General features: G+C 42.2%; 1 protein-coding gene across 2 annotated transcripts in view; it reads right to left on the reverse strand.

Moving 5' to 3' along the window:
• The window catches only part of RASGRF2 (Ras protein specific guanine nucleotide releasing factor 2), a 250,919-nt gene that overhangs the window by 122,974 nt on the left and 105,145 nt on the right, over positions 1-22,800 (reverse strand). For both annotated transcript variants that reach the window (XM_082724736.1, XM_082724735.1), the window contains exons 6-12: positions 19,069-19,148; positions 18,487-18,680; positions 12,561-12,670; positions 11,631-11,749; positions 5,480-5,640; positions 4,515-4,581; positions 3,630-3,766 (exon numbers count right to left, since the gene is read on the reverse strand). In XM_082724736.1, the coding sequence (XP_082580862.1) occupies positions 3,630-3,766; positions 4,515-4,581; positions 5,480-5,640; positions 11,631-11,749; positions 12,561-12,670; positions 18,487-18,680; positions 19,069-19,148 (868 nt within the window). The remainder of the gene's footprint in view (positions 1-3,629; positions 3,767-4,514; positions 4,582-5,479; positions 5,641-11,630; positions 11,750-12,560; positions 12,671-18,486; positions 18,681-19,068; positions 19,149-22,800) is intronic.

The raw sequence follows: 22,800 nt of genomic DNA on the forward strand, positions 1-22,800 counted from the left end.
GCATAATGTCCGCCATAAAACGAAAATGCTTTGCGCAGAGAACAAAGCCAGTTGAGGTGCAGGCTGCTAGGTGGCAGGGTAGGCTCAATCAACAGTGGAGTACTCTGTCCCTACAACCCACTAATCAAACCCTGCACTGGCAAAATCACTAAGAACCTCAGAGCACTCACTACTGTACTCAGCCCTTAGCAGCAGTAGACACGTGACCGCTCCGTCCTTCTTGGTACATTTTCCTCACTTGACTTCCAAGACACCATACCATCAGGGCTGTCCTACCACACTAGTGGAACCTTCTCAGGCCTCTTGCTGTTCTCCACGACTCCTAACTCAGTCCATGGCCCTTTTCTCATTTCCATCTCTACTTAACTCCCTAGGTGTTCTCACTCTTCTCACAGCCTTAAACACAACCTAAATGACACAGACTCTCCCACCTGAACCTCTCCCCTAAATGCTGGACTGCTGCTCACTTAACAACTCAGTATTAATAAGTTTTACATCACAACTCCATGCAAATGTGTCTAACAGCCTTCCGAAACTGAACCTACCTAAAGTAAGCTTCTGACATTCACCGCAAACCTCTGTTAATGACAACTCCATTCTTCAGTGGCTCAGGACAAAAACTCTGAAGATATCCTTGATTCTTCTTTTTCTCTCACACCCCAAGGAAAAGCCCTAAGAAAACCCTGTTGGCTCTCCCGTCAAAATGAGTCCAAAATCACAACCCTCATCTCCAGTTCCATTCCTGCCATGCTGATCTGAGCCTTCAGGAACTCTCGCTGGGTTACACCAACAGCTTCTCCTTCAGCTCCCTGCTGCCACTCGTGCCCTCCACTCCCACTCTACATGCAACACAGTGGGCAAGGCGATCCCTTTAAAACTGACGTCAGATCATGAAATTCCTTTGTCAAACCCTTTAAGAGCTTTTCATCTGAATCAGAGTATAAGCTAAAGCTTATACCAGGGCCCACAACCCCACCCCCCGGCCCTCACCGGTTGGACCTCTGTTACCTCCCTGACTTCCTCTCTTCCTATTCTCCCTCTCATACCTTCCACTTCAACCACACTGACATCATGCTATTCCTCAAAATAGGCAGTGTCTTCCTACTTCAGAGTCTTCACAATGGCTCTTCCCTTTCTCTGAAATAACTTTCCCATCATCACATATCTACATGGTATTTCCATCACCGGCTACAGGGTCTGTTTAGAGGTCTCCTGCAACCTGAGGGGACCACCGTTTTAAAAAGTGTACTGGGGGCACCTGTGTGGCTCAGTTGGTTAAGCGACTGCTTTCGGCTCGGGTCATGATTTAAGGGTCCTGGGATCGAGCCCTACATCGGGCTCTGTGCTCAGCAGGGAGTCTGGTTCTCCCCTCTCATGCTCTCTCACTCTCTCAGGTAAATAGATAAAATCTTTAAAAAATGTACTGACCCACACCTACCCCCAGTAGTGCCAACTTTCCTACCCTGTCCTATCCTCTTCTAGCCTAAAACAGTAGGTACTTACTTATTACATTTATTGTTTATTTTCAAAATCCCTCTGGCTAGAATGTAAGGTCAAAAGGTCAGAGAATTTGTTGTTGTTACCTCTTTTGTTCATGATGTATAACAGGTGTCTAAGCAGTGCCTGGCATATATTATCACTGCATAAATATATTTGTTGAATGAATGAAATAATATATGTTAAAGCCACACAACATCAAGGCTCCAACAAACATAGTAATTTCATGAATTATATCATTGTCACTCAAAAAGAACTTTCCGTTAGCCTTTTTCTCCAGTTCACTTGTAGATACAGTCTAAAGAATTTAACATGTTAGCCATAGAGACTCAGGTAAAAATATGAAGAAGATGTATACTTCTGCCTCAAGATGGAGCCTAAGTGGGAAGACCCACTTGGATGCTTATGGCAGACAAAGCATTGTACCCTTTCTTTAAAAAAACAGTTATGGGATAATCCAGGCACCCAAGGAGCACCCAAGGATCCTTTCTTCGTAAAAATGCCTCTCCACGCATGCTAATGAAGGTTTGGGGCTTTTATCAATTCTGTATCTTAGTAGCCCCAGTTGTGCAACGAGGTAGAAGCTAGAAGCAGCTAGAAAAACACCTTTGCCTCCTCCTTTTCTCGCCATCTTTTCTACTTATCTTAGCTTCACAACACCTGCCAAATTTTGTTGCATTAAGTTGTCCACTGACCTTTCTTTTCTATTGGTCTGCCTAGCTCTTTGGGACCAGGAATCATCACTGTATCCCTGATACCCGCGTGATACCTGGCACTACATGCAGATTGCTCAACATACATTCATAGAACCCGTGACTGAGGCAGAGTTTCATAAGGGAAGAGATGTATTACAAACAGAGCCTAAAGTATTAAGTCATACAGCACAGAGCTAATGAAAGGCTTAATAAATCACCACATAGATATAATTATGCAAATACAGAAGATTCCACATTTTTTTTCTTTTTTTGACTAGAAAAGAGGTGCCTTCTCTTCAAGCTATTTATTCACCATCAGAGGAGTCCTGGGGGTATATAGGCAAAAATCCAGCACTCCTGTAGAGGATGTTTAGAATGCTAATAAAAGACCTGGATTAGGTTTGACTCCTGACTCCAAGCAGTTGTGTAAGTTTGGACACTTAGCCTTCCAAACCTCAGGTTCCTCACCTGTGAAATGGGCTGATACTTCTCTTTACCTTCAGAATACTATTGTCAGGATCAAATGAGATTAAGTTTATAAAATTTCTTTTGACATATAAAAAATTATTTTGCCCTCCATTGTCTATTGTTCCTCAGTTTTCAGTCACTCAGAAGAAACTCACATTTTTACCTAAGTTTTGTATATAAATTACTATGAGCTTTTCAGAAAAAAAGAAGGCATTTGAATCTACAGTATATGGTTTATCCATTTGCCCCTATCTTCCTTGAGTTAATAACAGAAAATAACGACCAAGTCTTCTTTTAATATTTGCCTTACACGAACATTTTTCTCCTATATTGGCTAATGGAGTAAAAATTAGTGTGGAGCTTCAATTTAGGAACAACTAAGCCCAATCACAACTAGTTTTGACATATTTCCAATTTCTGAATACATGCAGCAATTCCTTCACTGGGCATTGTTGATCAAGGAAAAGTAAACAAATCTGTTTCCTACTTTCTCTCCATATAAAATACAGGAAAGCTCATTTTCAGGTTTCCTACAGACAGTCTATCTTCTTTGATATGATTCTTTAATTTGTGACTTCTCACAAATTAGCTGCTTTTGTATCTCTCACCATTTTCCTGCCTCAGGAATAAGTAAGCCAAAGATGATCTAATGGGGGGGTGGGGGGTCCCTGGAGAATTTATTACTAATAGGGCAATTTTAACACAACTGATCACACTTACAGCCTGTACAAAAATGCCCAGGAATTAACAAGCAAGTGCCATGTTTCAGGAAAATTTCAACCTTACAAAGAAAAACAAACAACAATAACAAACGGTCCCAGCTAACAAGGTACACAGAGGTGATGGCAGATACCACAGCAACAATAATTAAATTTTTTAATAAAAACAAAATAACTAAAAATCTGCCCCCCCAACTTATGTGGTGAAATTAAAAAACAACACAACTTGCAGCAAATGCCACTTGCTTACCTGACTTATGTCGCTCATCCAGGCAGCTTTCTCCTGGCGTGAAGGTGCTAACAAGACTACAGTGAAAGGGGCAGAATCAGGAGGCTCCACTACTATTTTAAAATCCAGGTGTCCAAATACTTGCCCAGAACCTTTGGCTTCAACACATGCAAAGCAAACAATTAGATGTGAATACAAAAATACGAGTGATAGCCACTTTCACAGAGTTCTAGTAAGAGGATCGATGTGTGTTCAAATCCAGAATCTCATTTCAGCAACATAGTACTTCTCGGGCAAGGAGAACCCCTTACTAAGCTCAGAAGTAGATAAGGAAGCTGAAGTCAGCCCGTTCCTCAGGACTAGGATCCCTGGCTCCTACTCATTTCCTGTTTTCTTTCCTTTTTTAAAAAATTTCCATAATATATAGAATTCCAACTCTCTCCAGTTCAATTCCTTTCTTCTCTGTCTGCCAGTGAAAAATGAGACAAATTCAGCAAAATATGAACTCCCAAAGATGGTTTTACGAAGTTCACAGGTTAAATAATTCAACAGAGCTCTTCATGTAGAAATGAATTCAGGGGGACGCCTGGGTGGCTCAGTGGGTTAAGCCTCTGCCTTCAGCTCAGATCATGATCCCAAGGTCCTGGGATCAAGCCCCGCCTCGGCCTCTCTGCTCAGCAGGGAGCCTGCCTCCCCCTCTCTGTCTGCCTGCCTCTCTACCTACTTGTGATCTCTGCCTGTCAAATAAATAAATAAAAATCTTTAAAAAAAAAAAAAAAGAGAGAGAGAGAGAGAAATGACTTCAGGGAGCATATTCTCAACATCTTCCCTGTCTCCTCAACAGCCGTTCTTAGCTATAAGACGTTGCTATTCTACCATAATTCTAAGAGAAAGAATGTGACTTACAGTCATCATCACTCGCATCAGGCTCCTCAATCAACGTACATTCTATGAGAGAGAGAACCCCACCTGTCTGGAAACAAACCAATTTTTCATTAAGAGGCTGATAGTCCTGTATACGTTGGGAAGCTCAGATTTATAAACCTTTGATTCAAACTGCCACAGAAGAAACCACAACAGTTCTGCATCAGAAATAATTTTTCATAGATTCCAAAACTAAATTTGGTTGTGTAAAAGTAATGACACTCACTGAACCTCATGATTCTTCTCCCTCAACCCACTCTCACTGCCAGTGTTTTATAAATTGAGCACGTCGGTCTGTGGGAGACCAGTTGGCACCTTGAGAGTGAGCGCAACTGAGCCCACCCACCAGGAAGCGCTGCACGTGGTGGAAAGCCATCATCATGGTGCCGGGTAAGAAGTCAGGCACTACCAACAGAAGGTACAGATCGGCAAAATTTCCCTATAAGGAGCCAGACAATAAATCTTTGAGGCTTTGCAAGCCATATGATCTCTACTGCAGCTACTCAAATCTGCCATTTTAAAAAGCATGGGAGCTGCCAGACAATATATAAACACCAGAACATGGCTGTGTGACAATAAAACTTTATTAACAGGCAGTGGGCTATGGGTCATGGTTTGCTGATAAAGCAAGGTAAAATAGCAGTTAGCAAATATTAGATCAGTACACTGTAGTGATTTAACAGGATTTTTGTAGCTCAATAGTAATCGTTCTTTCCAGGTGATGACTTTAATTGCACTTCTTTATGAAAATACACACTTAAATTTCTATAATTTTGGGTAAAATTTAACACAAAGTATATGTCAAGCTTAGCAACTGAACAATGTCTCACTATGCACCTGTGACAATGTGGGTTTTAGGATACTAGGCATGGGGAAGCCATAATTAAATTAACCTCTGCGCCTTCAAGGGCATGGACATTAAGTGGAATAGTCACGTAAACCCGTACCTTCAGCAGATGGAGCTTTCCTCCTGAGCTTCTCGTACAAATTAAAAAGTGTTTTGTAAATAAGAAGCACTGTCTTTCTCCTTCCTTTTTCAAAGACAATGAACCCAGGCGAACTTTACTAAGTTTCCCCCTCTCAACAGAAGGTACTTGAATAAGAGAACCTGGTGATCACAAAAGTGAAGAATACACAGCAATTAAAATTCTGTCAAGTGAGAGTTGTTCTTGATGCAACCCACTCTAGGGCCTGTTTCCCAAGATACCAAGGACTTATTCGACGCACCACTGGAAGTAAACCCCCACTACACTCAGAGCGGAAGAGACAAGGAACTGGGTTTTAAGGGTCCAAGTAATCCCTACGACTTTTGTAAAATACCTCAGACTTGATTTTCATCTATAAGATTTAAAATAAGTTTGAAAGAAAGCCAAACTGGAATTCAAACAAGGCACTTCTGCCATCTGTCCCTTGGTGATCTGATCTCAGTGCACTTATTTACTTAAGAATAAGATACAGGGGCGCCTGCATGGCTCAGCGGGTTAAGCCTCTGCCTTCAGCTCAGGTCATGATCTCAGGGTCCTGGAATCGAGTCCCGCATCGAGGCTCTCTGCTTAGCAAGGAGCCTGCTTTCCCCTCTCTCTTTCTCTCTCTGCCTGCCTCTCTGCCTACTTGTGATCTGCCAAATGAATAAATAGAATCTTAAAAAAAAAAAGAAGAAGATAATACTGTATAATTACACATAATAATAACAACATAATAAGAAGAAAATAGAATTTATTCTTCCTGAGGCCATGAAGCTAGATAAGGAGCATTTTAGTAGAGTTTACCTTGTATTTAAAAAATAAAATTTACAAAGCATGTATATCATAAAGACACACAGATTATATAATTCAATGCCATTTAGTTAGTTTTTAAAGGGCAGCTATTTCAAGTAATATTTAAATTATATGTGATGGGGTACCTGGGTGGCTCAGTCGGCTGCGTGTCTCTTAATTTCACCTCGGGCCGTGACCTTGTGTTCTGGGATCAAAACCCACACAGGCTCTGAGCTAGGTATGGGTTCTCTCTCTCCCTCTCCCTCTCTCTCTCTGCTCCTCCCCCTCGTGCTCTCATGCATGCTCCCTCTCTCTCAAATAAAATTTTAATAAATAAAGTGTGAGAAAAATTCCTTGTGGAATCTAAATGGAAAAGAAGTCATGAAGTCTATACCAGAGCATTTCTGTGAGCAAACCTGTCTTCCATTCAATGTGAGAAGCTGTACAGAGACTTTATAATTTCACCCTAATAATGACCTCCTGTCCCCACAAAATAAAATTCCAATCTAAGTTAGATATCAAACTAAAAAGTACTAGGAATGATTCTTGCAAATACCTTGACTTCTGAACTACCTTGAGTCAGCAATATTTCTACCAAATATCCTAAATGCAGCTTACAAAGGCACATATCAGTCTCATAAGAACCATTAAATGCACATCCAACTCTTTACTATTAACAGGAGTCAGCACTAAAAAAAACGAGATTGCAGGCAACCTCATTTCCACCTCATACATTTTCTGCACTTATTGTTTTTTAATGAGCACAGATTACTTCCATAAGTGGTGAAAACTCCACTAAAATGGTTCATATAGTGGGGCTGCCTGACAGAGGCAAAGTAGGCAGCTATTGGGGGGTGGGGCAAAGAATAGCACAGAAGGAGTGCTGGGGGAGGGTGTGGGACTGGGGAACACGGGGCAGGAGAAGGCTTGATTCCATTGAAGGGAATGGGCAAGGGGAAAGGGAAAGGAGGAGGTGAGGCAAGTGGGAGGAAGCTGTCAGAGAGCGCAGGCAGCAAGTTATTAAATTTCAAGAGTAAAGGGCGGGTGCAGAGCAGAAGGCAGAATGCCTAGAGAAGTAAATGAGTGAGTAACGGCAGAAGGATTGTACAGGAGCTGGAATGAAAGCCAGAGGAGCTCTTTCAGAGGACCTGGCTTGTCCCTCATTCAAAGAAGGGGAAACTGAGGCCCGAGGGGCTAAGCAGCTCTCTTAAGATCACACCAGAGTGAGTGGCACCACCAGGAGACAGCGGCGGATTCAGCAACATTAAAGCTGATCCTTCGAAAGGAACTGGAGGGGAGAAGACAGTACATTCTAGCTTTGCCATGAGTGGTGGTGAGATCATTTAGGGCAAAGTGAAAGCCTGGACCTTAAGACAAATAATCCTGGTGGATAAACAGGTGTAGGAATCGTTTTCAGAAAGGTTCTAAGCCAAGTTCATTAAGACTTAATACCGTGTGTTGCTAAGCACTTCTAGCATTTAATGATTTTGTTAAACAGAAATTACAGAATACACTGTTAGCTCATATACTAGTAATACTGTTATTTTCACCTTTCAGGTAAAAAAATAAATAAATGTTTCCTTGGTAACGATATGCTAATCTGCTTGATCTGTAACTGTTCATCTCGCTATGCACATTATGTATATCCAGAAGTCTATACATCAGTATAAAAAGTGAGCAATTTCAACACCATTATTTGGTTTATAAAATAATCATAAGGGAAAAAAACACATTAGGTGGCTTTTTTTTTTTTTCTCACATTTCATTTTAAGTTTGACCTGGTGTTTCAACACAACTATAAGACTTGGAGATTCCTCTCTAATTAATACAAATTAAAGGAATACTTAGTATTAAATTAGTAATTCCTCAATAACAGCCCATTGCTGCAACACAGTCTCTTGCATCTCTATCCTTGGTCAACCTAATAATTGGGGCAATTTACAACAAAGCTTCTGTTAATTCAATCACTAATTCCAAAAGAGTGGCATTCAAGCCTGGGTAATGACCTTATTCTTCATTCTACTCAGTACTGAGAAGCAACGAAGAGCCATTTCCAGGTTATTTGGTTAGGTATTTGAGAAGGTACAATTATTTCCAGACCCCATATTACAATTCCAAAGAACGCTGCTATACTGAAAGGACATAATTTCCAGTCTGGGAATGATTAAGATACCACAGAATTCTAGGTCTCATTCTCAAAGCATTTAGCTCTGAACTTGTTCACCTTGACTTAAGGATCCTGATTCACATTTCCACAAGATGTTGACTATACATAATGTGTTTAGTGCAAAATGTCAATTTAGAGCACCTTCTAGTCTACTGAATATTCATATATATTTTATGTTATTGAAAAACAGAAACTCATTGCAAAATTTAGATCTTGGTTTTTAAATTTACATCATACTCTCACAGGCACTAGTCTAGATAGATGCTCTTGGGGTCCCATTAGTTCGTGTAATCCTCACCACATTCCTAAAAGCTGGGTACTATTAACTCCAATGTAAGGAGAGCAAACTGAGGCAAAGGAAGGTTAAGTGAATTGCCCAGTATCCTACAGCAAGGAAGTAGAGGAGGCAGGATTTGACCTCCAGTGACATGGTTATGCTGCCTCCCTATTACTGCTTTGGACTCTCACACTTTAGTTCAACAAACTTTGAGTAGATTTTAGAAAATAAATGACATTATCTGACCACAATACTATATAATCTTTTCCATCCTGCTCATCAACTGTTTAATAATTAGAAACAATTTACAACAGAGCTTCTGTTATTTCAATCAGTAAATTCCCACAGATTGACAGTTGAGATTAGCTGATGCCCCTATCCCTAGGAGACCTTTTGGATGACCTCGATGGCCTCTTTTTTCTAGTCCTCAGAACAAGAATTCATTTAAGATCGAAACTACACATATATTTGTGCACACACCCCCACACACATACACACACACACACACACACACACACACACTGAAACGTACCTCATACCATCCCTAAAAGTATATAACACAAATACCAGTGGACAATTAGAGCTAAGTTGTTGTCCCTTTAAAAAAAAAAAAAATAGAATCCTTCAAAGTTTAAAAGGATAAGAAACCCACCTCACTGGGTTTCTTAAAGTCTGTTCAGGGTATTTAGGAGAAGTGATAACAGGAACAACCAAAGCAAAACAATGTACACTTCCCAAGTTATGTATAATTGGATTCCTTTCTACTTTCACATTCAGGTTTGGTTTTTTAAAACCAACTTTATTGAATAATTCCTAAACACACTAACCAGGCAAATACAGGAAAATACTATAAAGACAAATCATTATATCAACATCAATACAATAATAACATTAGATATCTTAATAGCTGACAGAAGTGCTTTAAACATGGGGCACAAACAAGCAACCAATAACATCTGGACAGGAATCAAAGGGAGAGGCAGCTCATGAGTGCTTTTCCTCCAGGTGCATTGAAAAAAAATGACTTATTCAATATACTCGGCCTTCCAGCATTTTTCATTAGAGATGTCTTTTTTCAAACTTAGACAAGAGCAGTCTAAGTTTGTAGAAATAAATATTTATGCATAATACTACTTTTCAATCAAAAGGCCTTTCAGAAATAAAATACTAGTTACAGAAACATTTGTTTGCATTCTCACATATTATAAAGCTCTAGTCAGTTAGTATTTTTTTCATGAATTCCAAATACAAGAAAAATACAAAACAAGACATCTAACAACCAAAACTGCAACTCAGCAAGCAATTCAATTTACTCCGGTGCCCGTCTTTCAGGTATGTATAGTGGAAAGCAGCATATAAGGCAGGAGAGAATTCATAAACACAGCCCTCCAGAGTTACAATGGCTAGGAGTGACAAGCGTGCCAATGTGTACCTGTAATAAACAAGAGGATGAAACCCATGCATGAGGAGGGAGGGGCCTCAAAACGAGGAGGAAGTTAAATTCGTTCTAACCGGAGGGAAGGGGAGAGTAAGATAAGAAGAAAATTGTAAAAGGCTCCCTAGAGGAGTCTGACCTGAGCCTGGAAGGACAAGCCAAACTTTGATAGGCACAGAAGGGATGGATAAGGGCAGTCCCTGTCCCCAAGCTGGGGACAGTGCACGGGAAGGCACGGAGCCAGGCAAGGGCCAGGAAGGCAGGAAGCCATGTGTAAGCACACTCTGTGTGGAGGAACCGAGGGGGTTAGGAAGGCCTCATGTTTTTTAGCATTATATGTCACTAGCTTTAAAGAAAAATCACTATCAAAAGTCACAAATGAGAAAAGTTATCATTTCCTAAAATATACTTCCAAACATTAACATATGTGTCATTTCTCTCTCTGTAAATAAATCATGGAAAACAGAACAGCACGTGTTACATTTTTTCAAGTATTTTGTGCAAAAAAATGTATGTTTGCAGCTCAAACAATGTCTCGTTTGATGAGGTAAAAAAAAATGCTAAGCAGCACATTTTGTAGGCAACGGAAATGCAAATATCTTCAAGCGATACTGGCACATTAGGAACAGAAACCACATTAAAGGTTAATCCTAGTTCTAAAGGTATACACCACCAAGTTCAAAGTTATGAATGTGCTCAACGTATCGTCACAAACCAACGCCATGGGGCATGCTCCCTTCCCTCTGAACACCTGAGCAACGAAAAGGGACTTAGGATGAGGTTCCGGGCCCTGAAGGGAGATGCGCTGTGAGGCTGCTGCTTCTCTACTGTGTCAACATTTCAGAAGCTTCGTATACTAAGTGATGCTGGCAGAGCACCCATCCCACAGACAAGACACATTCACCGTCACCCAAGCCTGACAGGGGTCAAGAGACATTTCCCTGTTCAACTAGAGTTGCCAAGGGGATCAAATCATATCATGTGGGGCTGATCCAGAAGTGCTGATGAAGAAGGGGAACAAGAGACAGCTGTGTTCACTTCGGACCTTGTCCCCACTGCTATGTGAGAGGGCTTTGAGTAACGCAAGTTTCTCTTGGGCCTTGGCCTGCATATCGTCGCCACCCGGCACTGCCACTCTCATCGGCCAGACCGAGCTGTCCTCCTTGGAGCTGTAGAGAATGTCTGGTCCACTGAGGAGGAGAGTCCAGTCAGAATGTAATTTACTGTCCCACTCGTGCTTTACTATTATTGTGTTGCTGTTTTTCATGGCCCCTGAAAAGAAACAGCACAAAGGTGGGCCTCAACCACAGCCTCGGTCAAGGCCATGGGGCTGTCCTGCATGGACAGCATCAATCGCACAGCTACGTTAAACCTGCTCCAAAATGCCTTCCGGGATCTGCCGGTGATAATGTGACAGTCAGAGATATCGCCAAGACCACGGGCCCACCGAATGAGGACTTACCTTGGCGGATGAAAGTCTGGCTGGTGTCCAGTAAAATATCACAGCCCTCTACGATCATTCTTTCTATGGCAAGGTTCTTCCTTATGTTTTCAGTGTCGCTCACTTCATCGTGCATTATCCTGTCAAGACACAGCACGGACAGACCACAGGGAGAGAGATCTATAGCCTGAGCCGGTACGCAAAGAGTGCTACCTGGGAAGCTCAGTGTTGAACTTGGATCAGTGTGACTGGGGCTGTGGGGAAAGCAGACCTCTAAGCTTCAAGCGGTCATGACCCAGACCAAAGCCAATGTACGTTACGGTTCTAAATGACAAGTGGGCCAGCAACCAATGAGCACCCTGGGGATGCTGCTTATAAATGCAACAGGAAAGCAACCCATTATTTTATGAACACCTTCCTTCACTGAAATTATAATGCCATTTCTTAGAGGTGGAACAAATTAGAGAACTCTATACTATTTATTCCATATAAGCTAAAGGAACACAGATGTAAATAATTCACTGAAACAGTGAAAAGTCATAAAAAATCCAAAATACACATTCTCTAGCTTCTTGCCAAATATGAACACAAAGACACAACTAAAAATCATTTTCCTCTTATGCAAAGAGAAATGTTAACATTTTCAAACTTAAATCCAAATGCACCTATAATCTCAATTACATAAACCCACATGCTATAAAAACATTTTCAAAGGTGTATTTTATTCTTGGTTAAAATTAATGTGTATACTGATTCAGCACCATCTGAAGGGCTAGCGTTTCACATTCAGGCGAATCTCAGAAGCTGGACTGTGTCTTGCTTTGTTCCCTAGACATATATATATATATGTGTATACATATATACACACACATATATATATATAGTAGATTTCCACAGAGACTAGTGTGCTGCTTTCTTAAAACAAGCCTTTATCATACGTTCTTCACATACCTGGACAGTTCCTCTAGTTTCGATTTAGCAAACTCCAGACTTTTCCTTTCCACGTGCTCGTGGGGTGTATGAGCGAGGAGTTCATGTAGTGTGATGATATACCTAGGGATCTAAACGCAAATAAGGGCCAGCATGAGCAAGAGGTCAGGATGAGCAGCCCTGGGACGTTCTCTCCTGGGCCGTCAACATGTCTGAGAAGCACATCTCTACTTCTATAGTTTTGAAACGAACTATGCTTCAAGCTTCACACACACACACACACACACACACACACACACACACACACACTCATTAAGAACACTAGAGAAGAGTGACAAAACATTATGTTCCAGAGAAACACTTGTTTCTTTAGTTTTTTTTTTAATATAATCATATATTTCTTAATCATAAGATTTGAAAATTGGTTCATAGGGAAACATGCACTGATTATCAAGTCATGTAAGCTTTATTTTAGATACATTTTTTCATGATTTTTTTTTTACCGGAGAGAGAGAGAGAGCGTGAGTGAGAGGAGGGACAGACAGAGAGAGAGAGAGGGACAAGCAGACTCCCAGCTGAGCAGGGAGCCCCACATGGGGCTCAGTCCCAAGACCCTAAGATCATAACCTCAACCAAAGTCAGATGCTTAACTGATCGAACCATCCAGGCAACCTCACAATTTTTGTTTTTAATTTCACAATCCTACTGCAATGTTCTCTTGAAGAATAAAAACTTGAGAGAAGATATATTCACCTTTATCACATTCTCATCCTACTTTACCTTAACTCATCCTTCTAGCAGTAAAAATATGGTTTAATTACATTATTTACTTATACTTTTGTTTCTGGATAAACTATCTGAATTCTGTCAAAAGCAGAAACTCCACCAGCCCAATGAAGGTTTTAACAGAACTCATAGAGATGTAACACAACTCATAGTGATCCTACAGATTCATTTCCTACTGGCTTACAAACTAAAATTTCTTAGAAAACTGGGGCAGTGGAATTAATTTTAATAACAACATGCTTGGGGCGCCTGAGTGGCTCAGTGGGTTAAGCCTCTGCCTTCGACTCAGGTCATGATCTCAGGGTCCCTAGATCAAGCCCCGAATCAGGTTCTCTGCTCGGCAGGGAACCTGCTACTTCCTCACTCTCTGCCTGCTGCTCTGCCTATTTGTGACCCTCTCTCTGTCAAATAAATAAATAAATAAATAAATAAATAAATAAATAAATAAAATCTTTTTTTTAAGATTTTATTTGTTCATTTGACAGACAGAAATCACAGGTAGGCAGAGAGAGAGAGGAGGAAACAGAGAGCCCGATGCGGGACTCGATCCCAGGACCCCAAGATCATGACCTGAGCCGAAGGCAGCGGCTTAACCCACTGAGCCACCCAGGCGCCCCTAAAATCAATCTTAAAAAGAATAAAAAATAACATGCTTGAACACAGGTACTGTAACACTGCCCACTATGGGTCAGATTGGAGCTCGAGGTTGGAGGGGGCAGCCCAAACCTTCACAGCAACGTAAGGGTTATTTCCCCATTTTATAGAAAAAAGGTGGCAACAAATTGTGAAGCTTTGTGTCTGGTAACTTGCCCAAGGTAGTCTCACAGTCAATGCCAGAGCCAGCCATCATCATGGCTCTCACTGGTGCACAAGCCCATCGGGTCTCTTCTGTGGGGCCTGGCGCCTCACTGGGTGGGCCCTCAAAAGGACTTCTGAGAATGAAGGAAGTAACACAGCCTCCCAGGGTGCCGTGGCTAGCGCCTTCCATCCTGTCCCGAGGTGTTGGCAGCTCAGTCCACAGGTCTGCTTTTGCTCTCGTGCAGGTGGTGGCCTTCGCTGGGTTACTCAGTATCGTCTGCTGAAGGCCCATATTTATGCATGAGCACAAACGGCAGTGCCATCAGCACAGTCATGGATCTGCCCCGATACTCTGGGACTGCGTCCTAGGAGATGTCATCACATCAAGGTTTTGGAAGCACAGATGGACTCTGTAGAAGAGGGAGATCCCTCCCCCTGTACAGCATGAGGAGGACCCTTTCTGTCTCTCCATTCCATAAAACCTTCCCTGGTAAAGGCCCCTGGGATACGTAGACTTTCACACATCTCTTCTGCACAACGCCATGATGGATACCAGTTTGCTTCTAAGTCAGCAGTCCTCCAAGAAAATCCAGGCAATCAACAGCTAATGCACTACATTTTTCATAACAAAGAAGGCAGGAGTGGGAGAGCCTGACACTTATAATGCAGGCACTGAAAACCCACAAAACTAAGTTTAGTCAATAGCGTCATGATCTTCCCCCATTAATTAAATCTATTTTAGAGAGCTCCTTGGCTAAGATTCAAGTAGATGGATTTGAAATTCAGCGACTGGCCCTTTCTCCTTTCTGGTGGAGGAACAAACAAGCCTAAAGCTGCTAAAAAGCTGGGCAAGAATGTTCTGCAGAGAAGTGGACGACTCTCCACAGAGCTCATGTGTATATTCAAGAGCCGATTAGAAATCCGTTCCCCACCAGAAACCAAGAATCACAGTAAGTGCACTCCAGACGAATCTTGATTCTCCTTTCAGTTATGGAACAATACTTGTCACTCTGTAGACATTAATTAGCTTGCTCTCCAATGACAGGGACTAGGTGGCCAGAGCTGCAAGTGGCTACTTTCTGGAGAACATCTCACAGTACTGTCCTCATTGGGGGCAGACTGCGTGATTGGCTTCCCAATGGGCTCATGAGCGGCTGAAGCCAATTTAAACAGTACCCATTAAGCCACTGTCTTTGCTAATTAAAAATTATATTAGTGACTACATTATCTTCCATAACAAATTTTTTTCTTGGCAACACTTGGACTTATTGGTCTGATAGTTCAATTGAGAACAAACTGAACTATCATCCAAATTCTACAATTCCTCCATGCTTCTATAGCTCAACATAGGACATTAACAGTAGCAATGGACTTGACAGAGAGGCCAGAAATGACACTTTTCTCTTCTTGGTTTTTTTTTTTTAATTTTTTAAGATTTTATTTATTTATTTGGCAGAGAGAGAGAGAGAGACTACAAGAGAGGGAACACAAGCACAGGGAGTGGGAGAGGGACGAGCAGGTTTCCCGCAGGAGCAGGGAGCCAGATGCAGGGCTCGATCCCAGGACTCTGGGATCATGACCTGAGCCAAAGGCAGATGCTTAATGACTGAGTCACCCAGGCGCCCCACACTTTTCTCTTCTATATATACACAGGCTAAAGCTGCCAATTGGCTCTCCCCTGTGCCCACACCAATCTCTGCCACCATGTCTAGACTCAAGAAGTCTGGCCAGAGGGACCTTGGTGGGTCAGGCCCCTCCACGGCTGCCTTATACCAAAAGAACCATAGTGCCTCCGCCTCTGGCCTCCACTAGAGCAAGGTGGAGGTGGCGACGTACCATGGCACAGAAAAGCAGAGGGAAGTAGCAACTTCATCTCAGGTGAATATTCAAAGGGAGAGTTGTGAAAGTCACATGGAACATTCAGGGAGGTACCTGGCTCCCTTTAGAGGAGTTAGACCCTCTGAGGGAGCCAACGCTTCCATGACTCATTTGTGAAAGAACCCAAAAGGAACAAGAAGGACAGATTGAATCTAGTGACAGAAAACCTTCAAGCTTCTAGAAAGGGCAATTTTCCCCCAAGTGTCCCATAGGGTCACTCCTACGGAGGGAGAAGGCAGGAAGGAGACACCAAGTCAACAAGACAGAGAAGAGACATCCAAGGAGAATGAGGCTTTTAGGAGCAAATTCTGATGGTTTTCCCTCTTGCTCTGTTCAAAATAGTTATAGGGAAGCAAATAAATAAACAGCACAATTCCATGTTCTTTCAATTTGTACATTTCTTGCAGACTGGACAAACTTAGCTAAATTCAAGTTTGAGGTTTCTCCAAGAACAATGGCTCTCACAACCAGTGCCTTTGGTCTGGAAGAAGCCAGAGAATCTCAACATCGGACCCTTCAGCTAAATTCTAGGGTTTGAGGCCACCGCAGTGTTGGGGTAAGGGTTCTTGGACAAACACCAGGCTCCTTGCAGTGCCACATAGTTACCCAAACTTCCAGAACCGATATAGTCCCCCTGGGATCACAGAGTCAGATGGGAAATGACTAGAGCTCAGGTGCCTCAATTTTAAGAGTAAGAAACCAAGATTTAGATTGGTTCATTTATTTTCCTCAATGGTACAACTAAAGAGTGAGCAAGACATCCAAGTCTCCTAAAGATTCTCAGTCCAATGGTCCTTTCCTGCATTATGGGAATTCCTTGGAATCAATGAAAACCAAGCTATTCTCATGGGGCTTATACTCCAGGACAAAGGAGGGCGTGTGGTAGGAGAGTATCTCAACCTTTGTAAGAGGATCTGAAGGGCTTTCCAAGGACCTACAGTCTACTGTGTTTGGTCACCTCTCCTAAAGTGCAAGTGCAGTTGCGGCATTTTAGAACACTGAGAGAATGACACCGAGAGGAAATTAAATAGGGTTTGGGAAGACATAAATGGGCTGTCAGAAAGGGAGCCAGGTACCTCCCTGAATGTTCCATGTGATTTTCACAACTCTCCCTTTGAATATTCACCTGAGATGAAGTTGCCAAAAAAATACAATTTGGGGTATTTTAATCATAAAGGTAACTGCCAACAACTCAAACAGAATCTCAGAACATTGTACCATATAAAGTTTGTATCACTATAAGTAAAAGCTTAAATTACAATTTTTATAAGGTTAAAAAAAACCCAACTTTTTTTTGTGTTGAAGTTTTTCTTGCAAAATATTTCCTCAGAAGGGCAAAGAGTTCAAACAAATCCGTCCCATGAAAGAACACAATAACATTATACAGTTTCACTCTATTTAAGTTGTTTCAGATGCATCCTTTTAGTTTTTAAAAATCTTACTAAACCTCTGTGGTGACTGCCAAGATTTCAAGTAGGACAGACAAACTCTAGGACCATCAACCATGAACCAGAACAACATTTCTTCCTAAGGCTCCAAGACGATCAGCCAGGGTCAGCGATGCCTGTTCTGGGGGGAGAAGCTGTCCGCAGAAGCCCTGACACATGATTGAGAGAATCGGTTTACCACATGACAGTCTGGGGACCTGGCCAGAAGCCCCATAAATTCCACAATGAGAACACTCAATGCCTGTCCAAAAGAACAGAATCGACACTTTTCAAAGGAGCAGGAGCTTCAATCCACATTTTGGCCTCTGCGGTCCTCACTCAAGGCCTCTTAGCGGGAAAGCCCTAGATACAGGCAAGAACACAAGTGTGCCTAAGCCCTCGGGGGTGCGACGAGCTCCAGCCTCAGTACGGCAACCCAACTAGGGGCCAAGAGTTCCCCAGTCCAGTCAGTGCTCCAGATGCTGTGTGTCCACAGCCCGTGACCCGGCACGTCCTCCTGTAGCTCCACAGAGCTCCAGACCAGCTCCAGACCAGCTTCGACAGCCACTGGAACAGGGCGGAGAGGCTGGGCAGGAAAACAAAGCCTCTCCGGGGCAGCCCTCCACCCCTCAGGCGTCTTTCACACAACCAGCAGATACTGAAAGTTTTGCAGAGCGTCCTATTTCTGTAAACCCAGTAATATTTTTAAACATGCTGGAGGAGGAGCCTCCATGGAAGAAGTCTGTGTGGAATCTTTCTGTAAAGAGAAAATTGTGCCACTTTGCAAAAAACCCTTCCTGATTTAATTGCTTCCAAAATGCCTGGTTTAAAAAAAAAAAAAAAAAAAAAAAAGCCGGCCTTTCCTCCCTGTACTACACAGACAGAAAATGTGTGGCCTGTATTTGTTTATCTCAGTGTCATGCTCAAGATGACAGATGATGTACTTGGGCCCTAATTCCCCACAGGGCACCCCTGCACCCCTTGCTGTGGTCACCCGAGGTATCAGCACCAACCAGACCGCCATCAGTGACTTAGACAGTGCGTCCCAGATGACGTACCTGAAACATTGGATAGGTCAGGAACGTTTCCAGCATCCTCCCCTCACAGGCAGGGTTGGCTTCATACTGTTTTAAGAGTTTGTCAAAATCTCTGTTTTGTTTGCAGTTGGCAAGCACTTGGAGGCTGTACTGGTGGTTACGCACAAATTCTTGATAAATGTTCAACATGGGGAGCAAAATATCGAACAAATCGGCTGGAAAAGAAAAGTGAACATGGCAGTTTCTCTTTGTGCTCGGTGAATTATTGAAGGGGATGAGAAGGGACTCTGTTCACTCCACAGACTGGCTGAGAGCGGCTCCCAGCCCCAGGGTCACATGTGCATAGGCACAGGGTCCCCAGTTCAGACGCATGAATGACCGATCTGGTAGAGTACCCCTGGGGAGCCAGGCACCACGCGAGCCCCACAGGCGCCATGACAGGCCAGGGAAAAGGGCTGGAGGGGCACTGAAACCTGGTACCCAAGGAAGCTCACAGGTCAACAAGGAAATTCAGACAGCGTAGGCTGAATGATGTTGAAGCAATTTTACTTTAATTGTTGCCATATTAAGAGAAAATCTTCTATCTTTAAAGCATGAACTTACCTAAAATTAGAGTAGGCCAGTTTGCTATCCTTGCCTTCAATCCTTGGTGAAATATTTCATGAAGGAACATGATCGTTTCACTATTAAAAAAAAAAAAAGTGGGAAAATAATACAATCCAGTCATTGTAAAATGTCTATTTTGTTAAAGAAGCCCACTGAGTTTTTTTTTTTTTTAAGATTTTATTTATTTATTTGATGACAGAGATCACAAGTAGGCAGAGGCAGGCAAAGAGAGAGAGAAGGGGAAGCAGGCTCCCCAAGGAGCAGAGAGCCCAAGACCCTGGGAACATGACCTGAGCTGAAGGCAGAGGCTTTAACCCACTGAGCCACCCAGGTGCCCCATGAGTTTTTAACGCCTTAATAAATACATGATATATATGTCTCCCAGGGCTTCCAGACTGTAGACCAAATAATAACATGGATTGTACTAGCCCTCAAAAAGCAATGTACCTTTCAGACTATTTTTTTTAAAAGATTGTATTTATTTATTTGTTAGAGAGGGAGCACAAGCAGGGGGAACAGCAGGCAGAGGCAAAGGGAGAAGCAGGCTCCCCGCTGCTAAACCAAACGAGCCATCCATAAGTCCCCCTTCAGACAATCTTAAAAATTGGGGGCAACTGGGTGGCTCAGTGGGTTAAAGCCTCTGCCTTCAGCTCAAGTCATGATCTCAGGGTCCTGGGATCCAGCCCCGCATCGGGCTCTCTGCTCAGCGGGGAGCCTGCCTCCCCCCTCTCTCTCTGCCTGCTTGTGATTTCTGTCTGTCAAATAAATAGATAAAAAAAAAAAAAATTGAAGGAAAATTCTGAGCTAAGCTTCAAATACTGGGAGACAGTAAGTACCAAATCATTGTCATATAACTCTCTTTACCAACTTATAATAGAAACATCTTTCTACTGTTAGAATGTAGCACTTCAATGAATAATCAAAAAATTAGCTGTGATCCTTTACCATTTAGATTTGATTCTAGATCCTAACTCAGGGAAAGGAGTCTCTCTTTCATTAAAATAAGTTTTGACAGGAGACAGGGGAAAAAATCCATAGCAAAGATTTGGCAGAACTCTACTGTAACCACTCCTCAGACTCCCAGAAGGAAATGTAAAAGAATCCTCTGAGAAGGACAAAGGCTACATGGAGATACTAAAATATGAACATGAATATAGATCCAATGCATAGAGATCCAAATTTCTTAAAGGTTCAAGAAGAGTAGTTACCAAAGCAACTTTTGCTTTCTCCTTATTACAATTAACCCACTGGCGTGAGCCTCTACAACCTTTTCTGAACTAGCACATCCACAGAATCAAATACAGACTCATTCATGTAAGTGAGACTCTTTGGTTTGCTGAAGTCAAATTCCACTACATAAACATCAGTGGGAAATCCTTAACTTTTTCTAAATGGCCCCTGAAACAAAACACCCACTGCTTGAAAATAAAATTTATATTTGTTTTATAGAAATGTTAACTAAGTGGTGTTTGCTGTTCAAGGATTTCAACCAAAACTAGTTTGGTGGGTATTGCATATATTAGGTCTTTTTTTTTTTTTTAATTGTGTATGTTAGTCACCATATAGTATATCATTAGTTTCTGATGTAGGTTCCTTGATTCATCATTTGCATATAACACCCAGTGCTCCATGCAATCCATCACCATGCTCATCCTACCCCCAACCCCTCTCCCTTCTAAAACCCTCCATTTATTTCCTGGAGTCCATAGTCTCTCACGGTTTGTCTCCCACTCCGATTTCTCCCCTTTCATTTTATCCTTCTTCTAATGTCCTCCATGCTATTCCTTATGTTTCACAAATAAGTGAAAACTATATGATAATTGACTTTCTCTGCTTGACCTATTTCACTCAGCATAGTCCTTCCAGTCCCGTCCATGCTGATAAAAAAGTTGGGTATTCATCCTTTCTGATGGAGGCATAATACTCCATTGTATATTTGGGCCATATCTTCTTTATCCATTCGTCTGTTGAAGGGCATCTTGGCTCTTTCCACAGTTTGGCAATTGTAGGCACTGCTATGAACATTGGGGTACTTATGGTCCTTCTTTTCGCTGCATCTCTATCTTTGGGGTAAATACCCAGTAGTGCAATTGCCGGGTTTATTAGCCTTTAACCTCCATTCCGTCCTCCTTCTAGGTGAACAGGATGGAGAGCTAAAGCTGTGCTCCCCAGCCTCCCTTGTAAAGGCGGTTCTGGATGGAGGTTCAGTTCCACCATTTGCACCGAACAGATGCACTTGGTAAGGCATGGAAAGCAGGAGCAGAGGAGACCTTCCTGTTGCTGAAAATCAGTCGTGGAGATGTGCGTGTTTTAGAAGCCATTCCAGCACCCAGCTTCACTGTCCTCGTTTCTAGGCAACAGCTTCCTGGACCTGAGAGGCAGATATGGTGGCAATGGTGGTGGCTGTACTCTGCTAACCGCTGAAGCAGGTATACGGTGCTATGCCCTTGAACTCAAAGCTCCAGGGACAGCTCCCTGACGTGACTCCTCCAGCTTCTCCAAAAACTTCTGTAAGCAGTGAACTCCCTCCACTCTGAGAGGGGCTTCACCTTCCTACATTGAAAATGTATGTAACTGATATATCTACTTTCATATTTTGATACCTGGGTGATTAGAAAAGAGATGAAACAATCCTGCACGTAGATAGGGAGGTTTTTTGTTGTTTTTTTTTTAAGTATAAACTTTGCTGAAATTCAAAAAAAACGGGCCATCAGAGTGGCTCAGTTGGTTGAGCATCAGACTCTTGGTTTCAGCTCAGGTCATGATCTCAGGGTCACGAGATCGAGCCCCTCATCAGGCTCTGCACCTGCAGAGTCTGCTTGTCCCTCACCCTGTGCCTCCCCCCATTTGCTCACTCTCTCGCTCATAAATAAATTTTTAAAAATCTTAAAAAAAAAAGAAATTAAAAAAAAAAAAAGACCTGTCATAACTGGAAGCCTTTACCTTCCACTTAAAGGCAAGGAAAGGAATCCAGTTAAATAGCAGCAATGACAACACCCTATAAGCAAGCCTCTGCTTTAAAAACATACGTCTTCAGTATGTTAGCTTGAATTAAAAGTAAAAACTTCTTTAAAAGCAAAAAAAAAAAAAGTGGAAAAATAAAAACACAGATCTTAAAAACAAATAAATAAAAAAAATAAAAACGTACCTCTTCAAATGCCCATTAAGGACGAGGGATAGTAAACAATTACTAACTGTGTGAAGAGCTGATAGCCTTGCCTTCCAAGAAGTGGCACAGCACATCCTGAATCTGAATTTTAAACAATATGACAAGCCTGGACTTCCAGATGGCAGATCAGGCAATCCAATGGAAACCAATCCCCAGAGGTGACCTAAGACCAACGCGGTGGTCTGCCAACGTCATGAGCAGAGTGCCATTTACCTGACTAGTCTCACTGCAAAGTTATGACCACCAGCCTAACAGAGCAATGTAGGCTCTTCCAGCTGCCTAGCAATTATACTGCATTATTTTACACCTTTTCTCTCTTATCTAACCCCAGCACTTTCCTTCTACTAGCACCATGACCACATATCCTTGCTTCCTAATGGCATATGTGTCAAGGTACTATTCTCTTCTTCTCTGTGCTCTCAACTTGACTTGAACACCATGTTCTATCCACTTATGTCTATGCAAGCTTATTGCTCCAGAAATTTCTCCCTCTCTCCTATATCATTGCCCCCTTGCTCTCAGTGTAATTTTTATCCCATCTTGAAACACAAACACACTTG

This window comes from Mustela nivalis (genome assembly GCF_964662115.1).
Source record: "Mustela nivalis genome assembly, chromosome: 3".
Lineage (NCBI taxonomy): Eukaryota > Metazoa > Chordata > Mammalia > Carnivora > Mustelidae > Mustela > Mustela nivalis.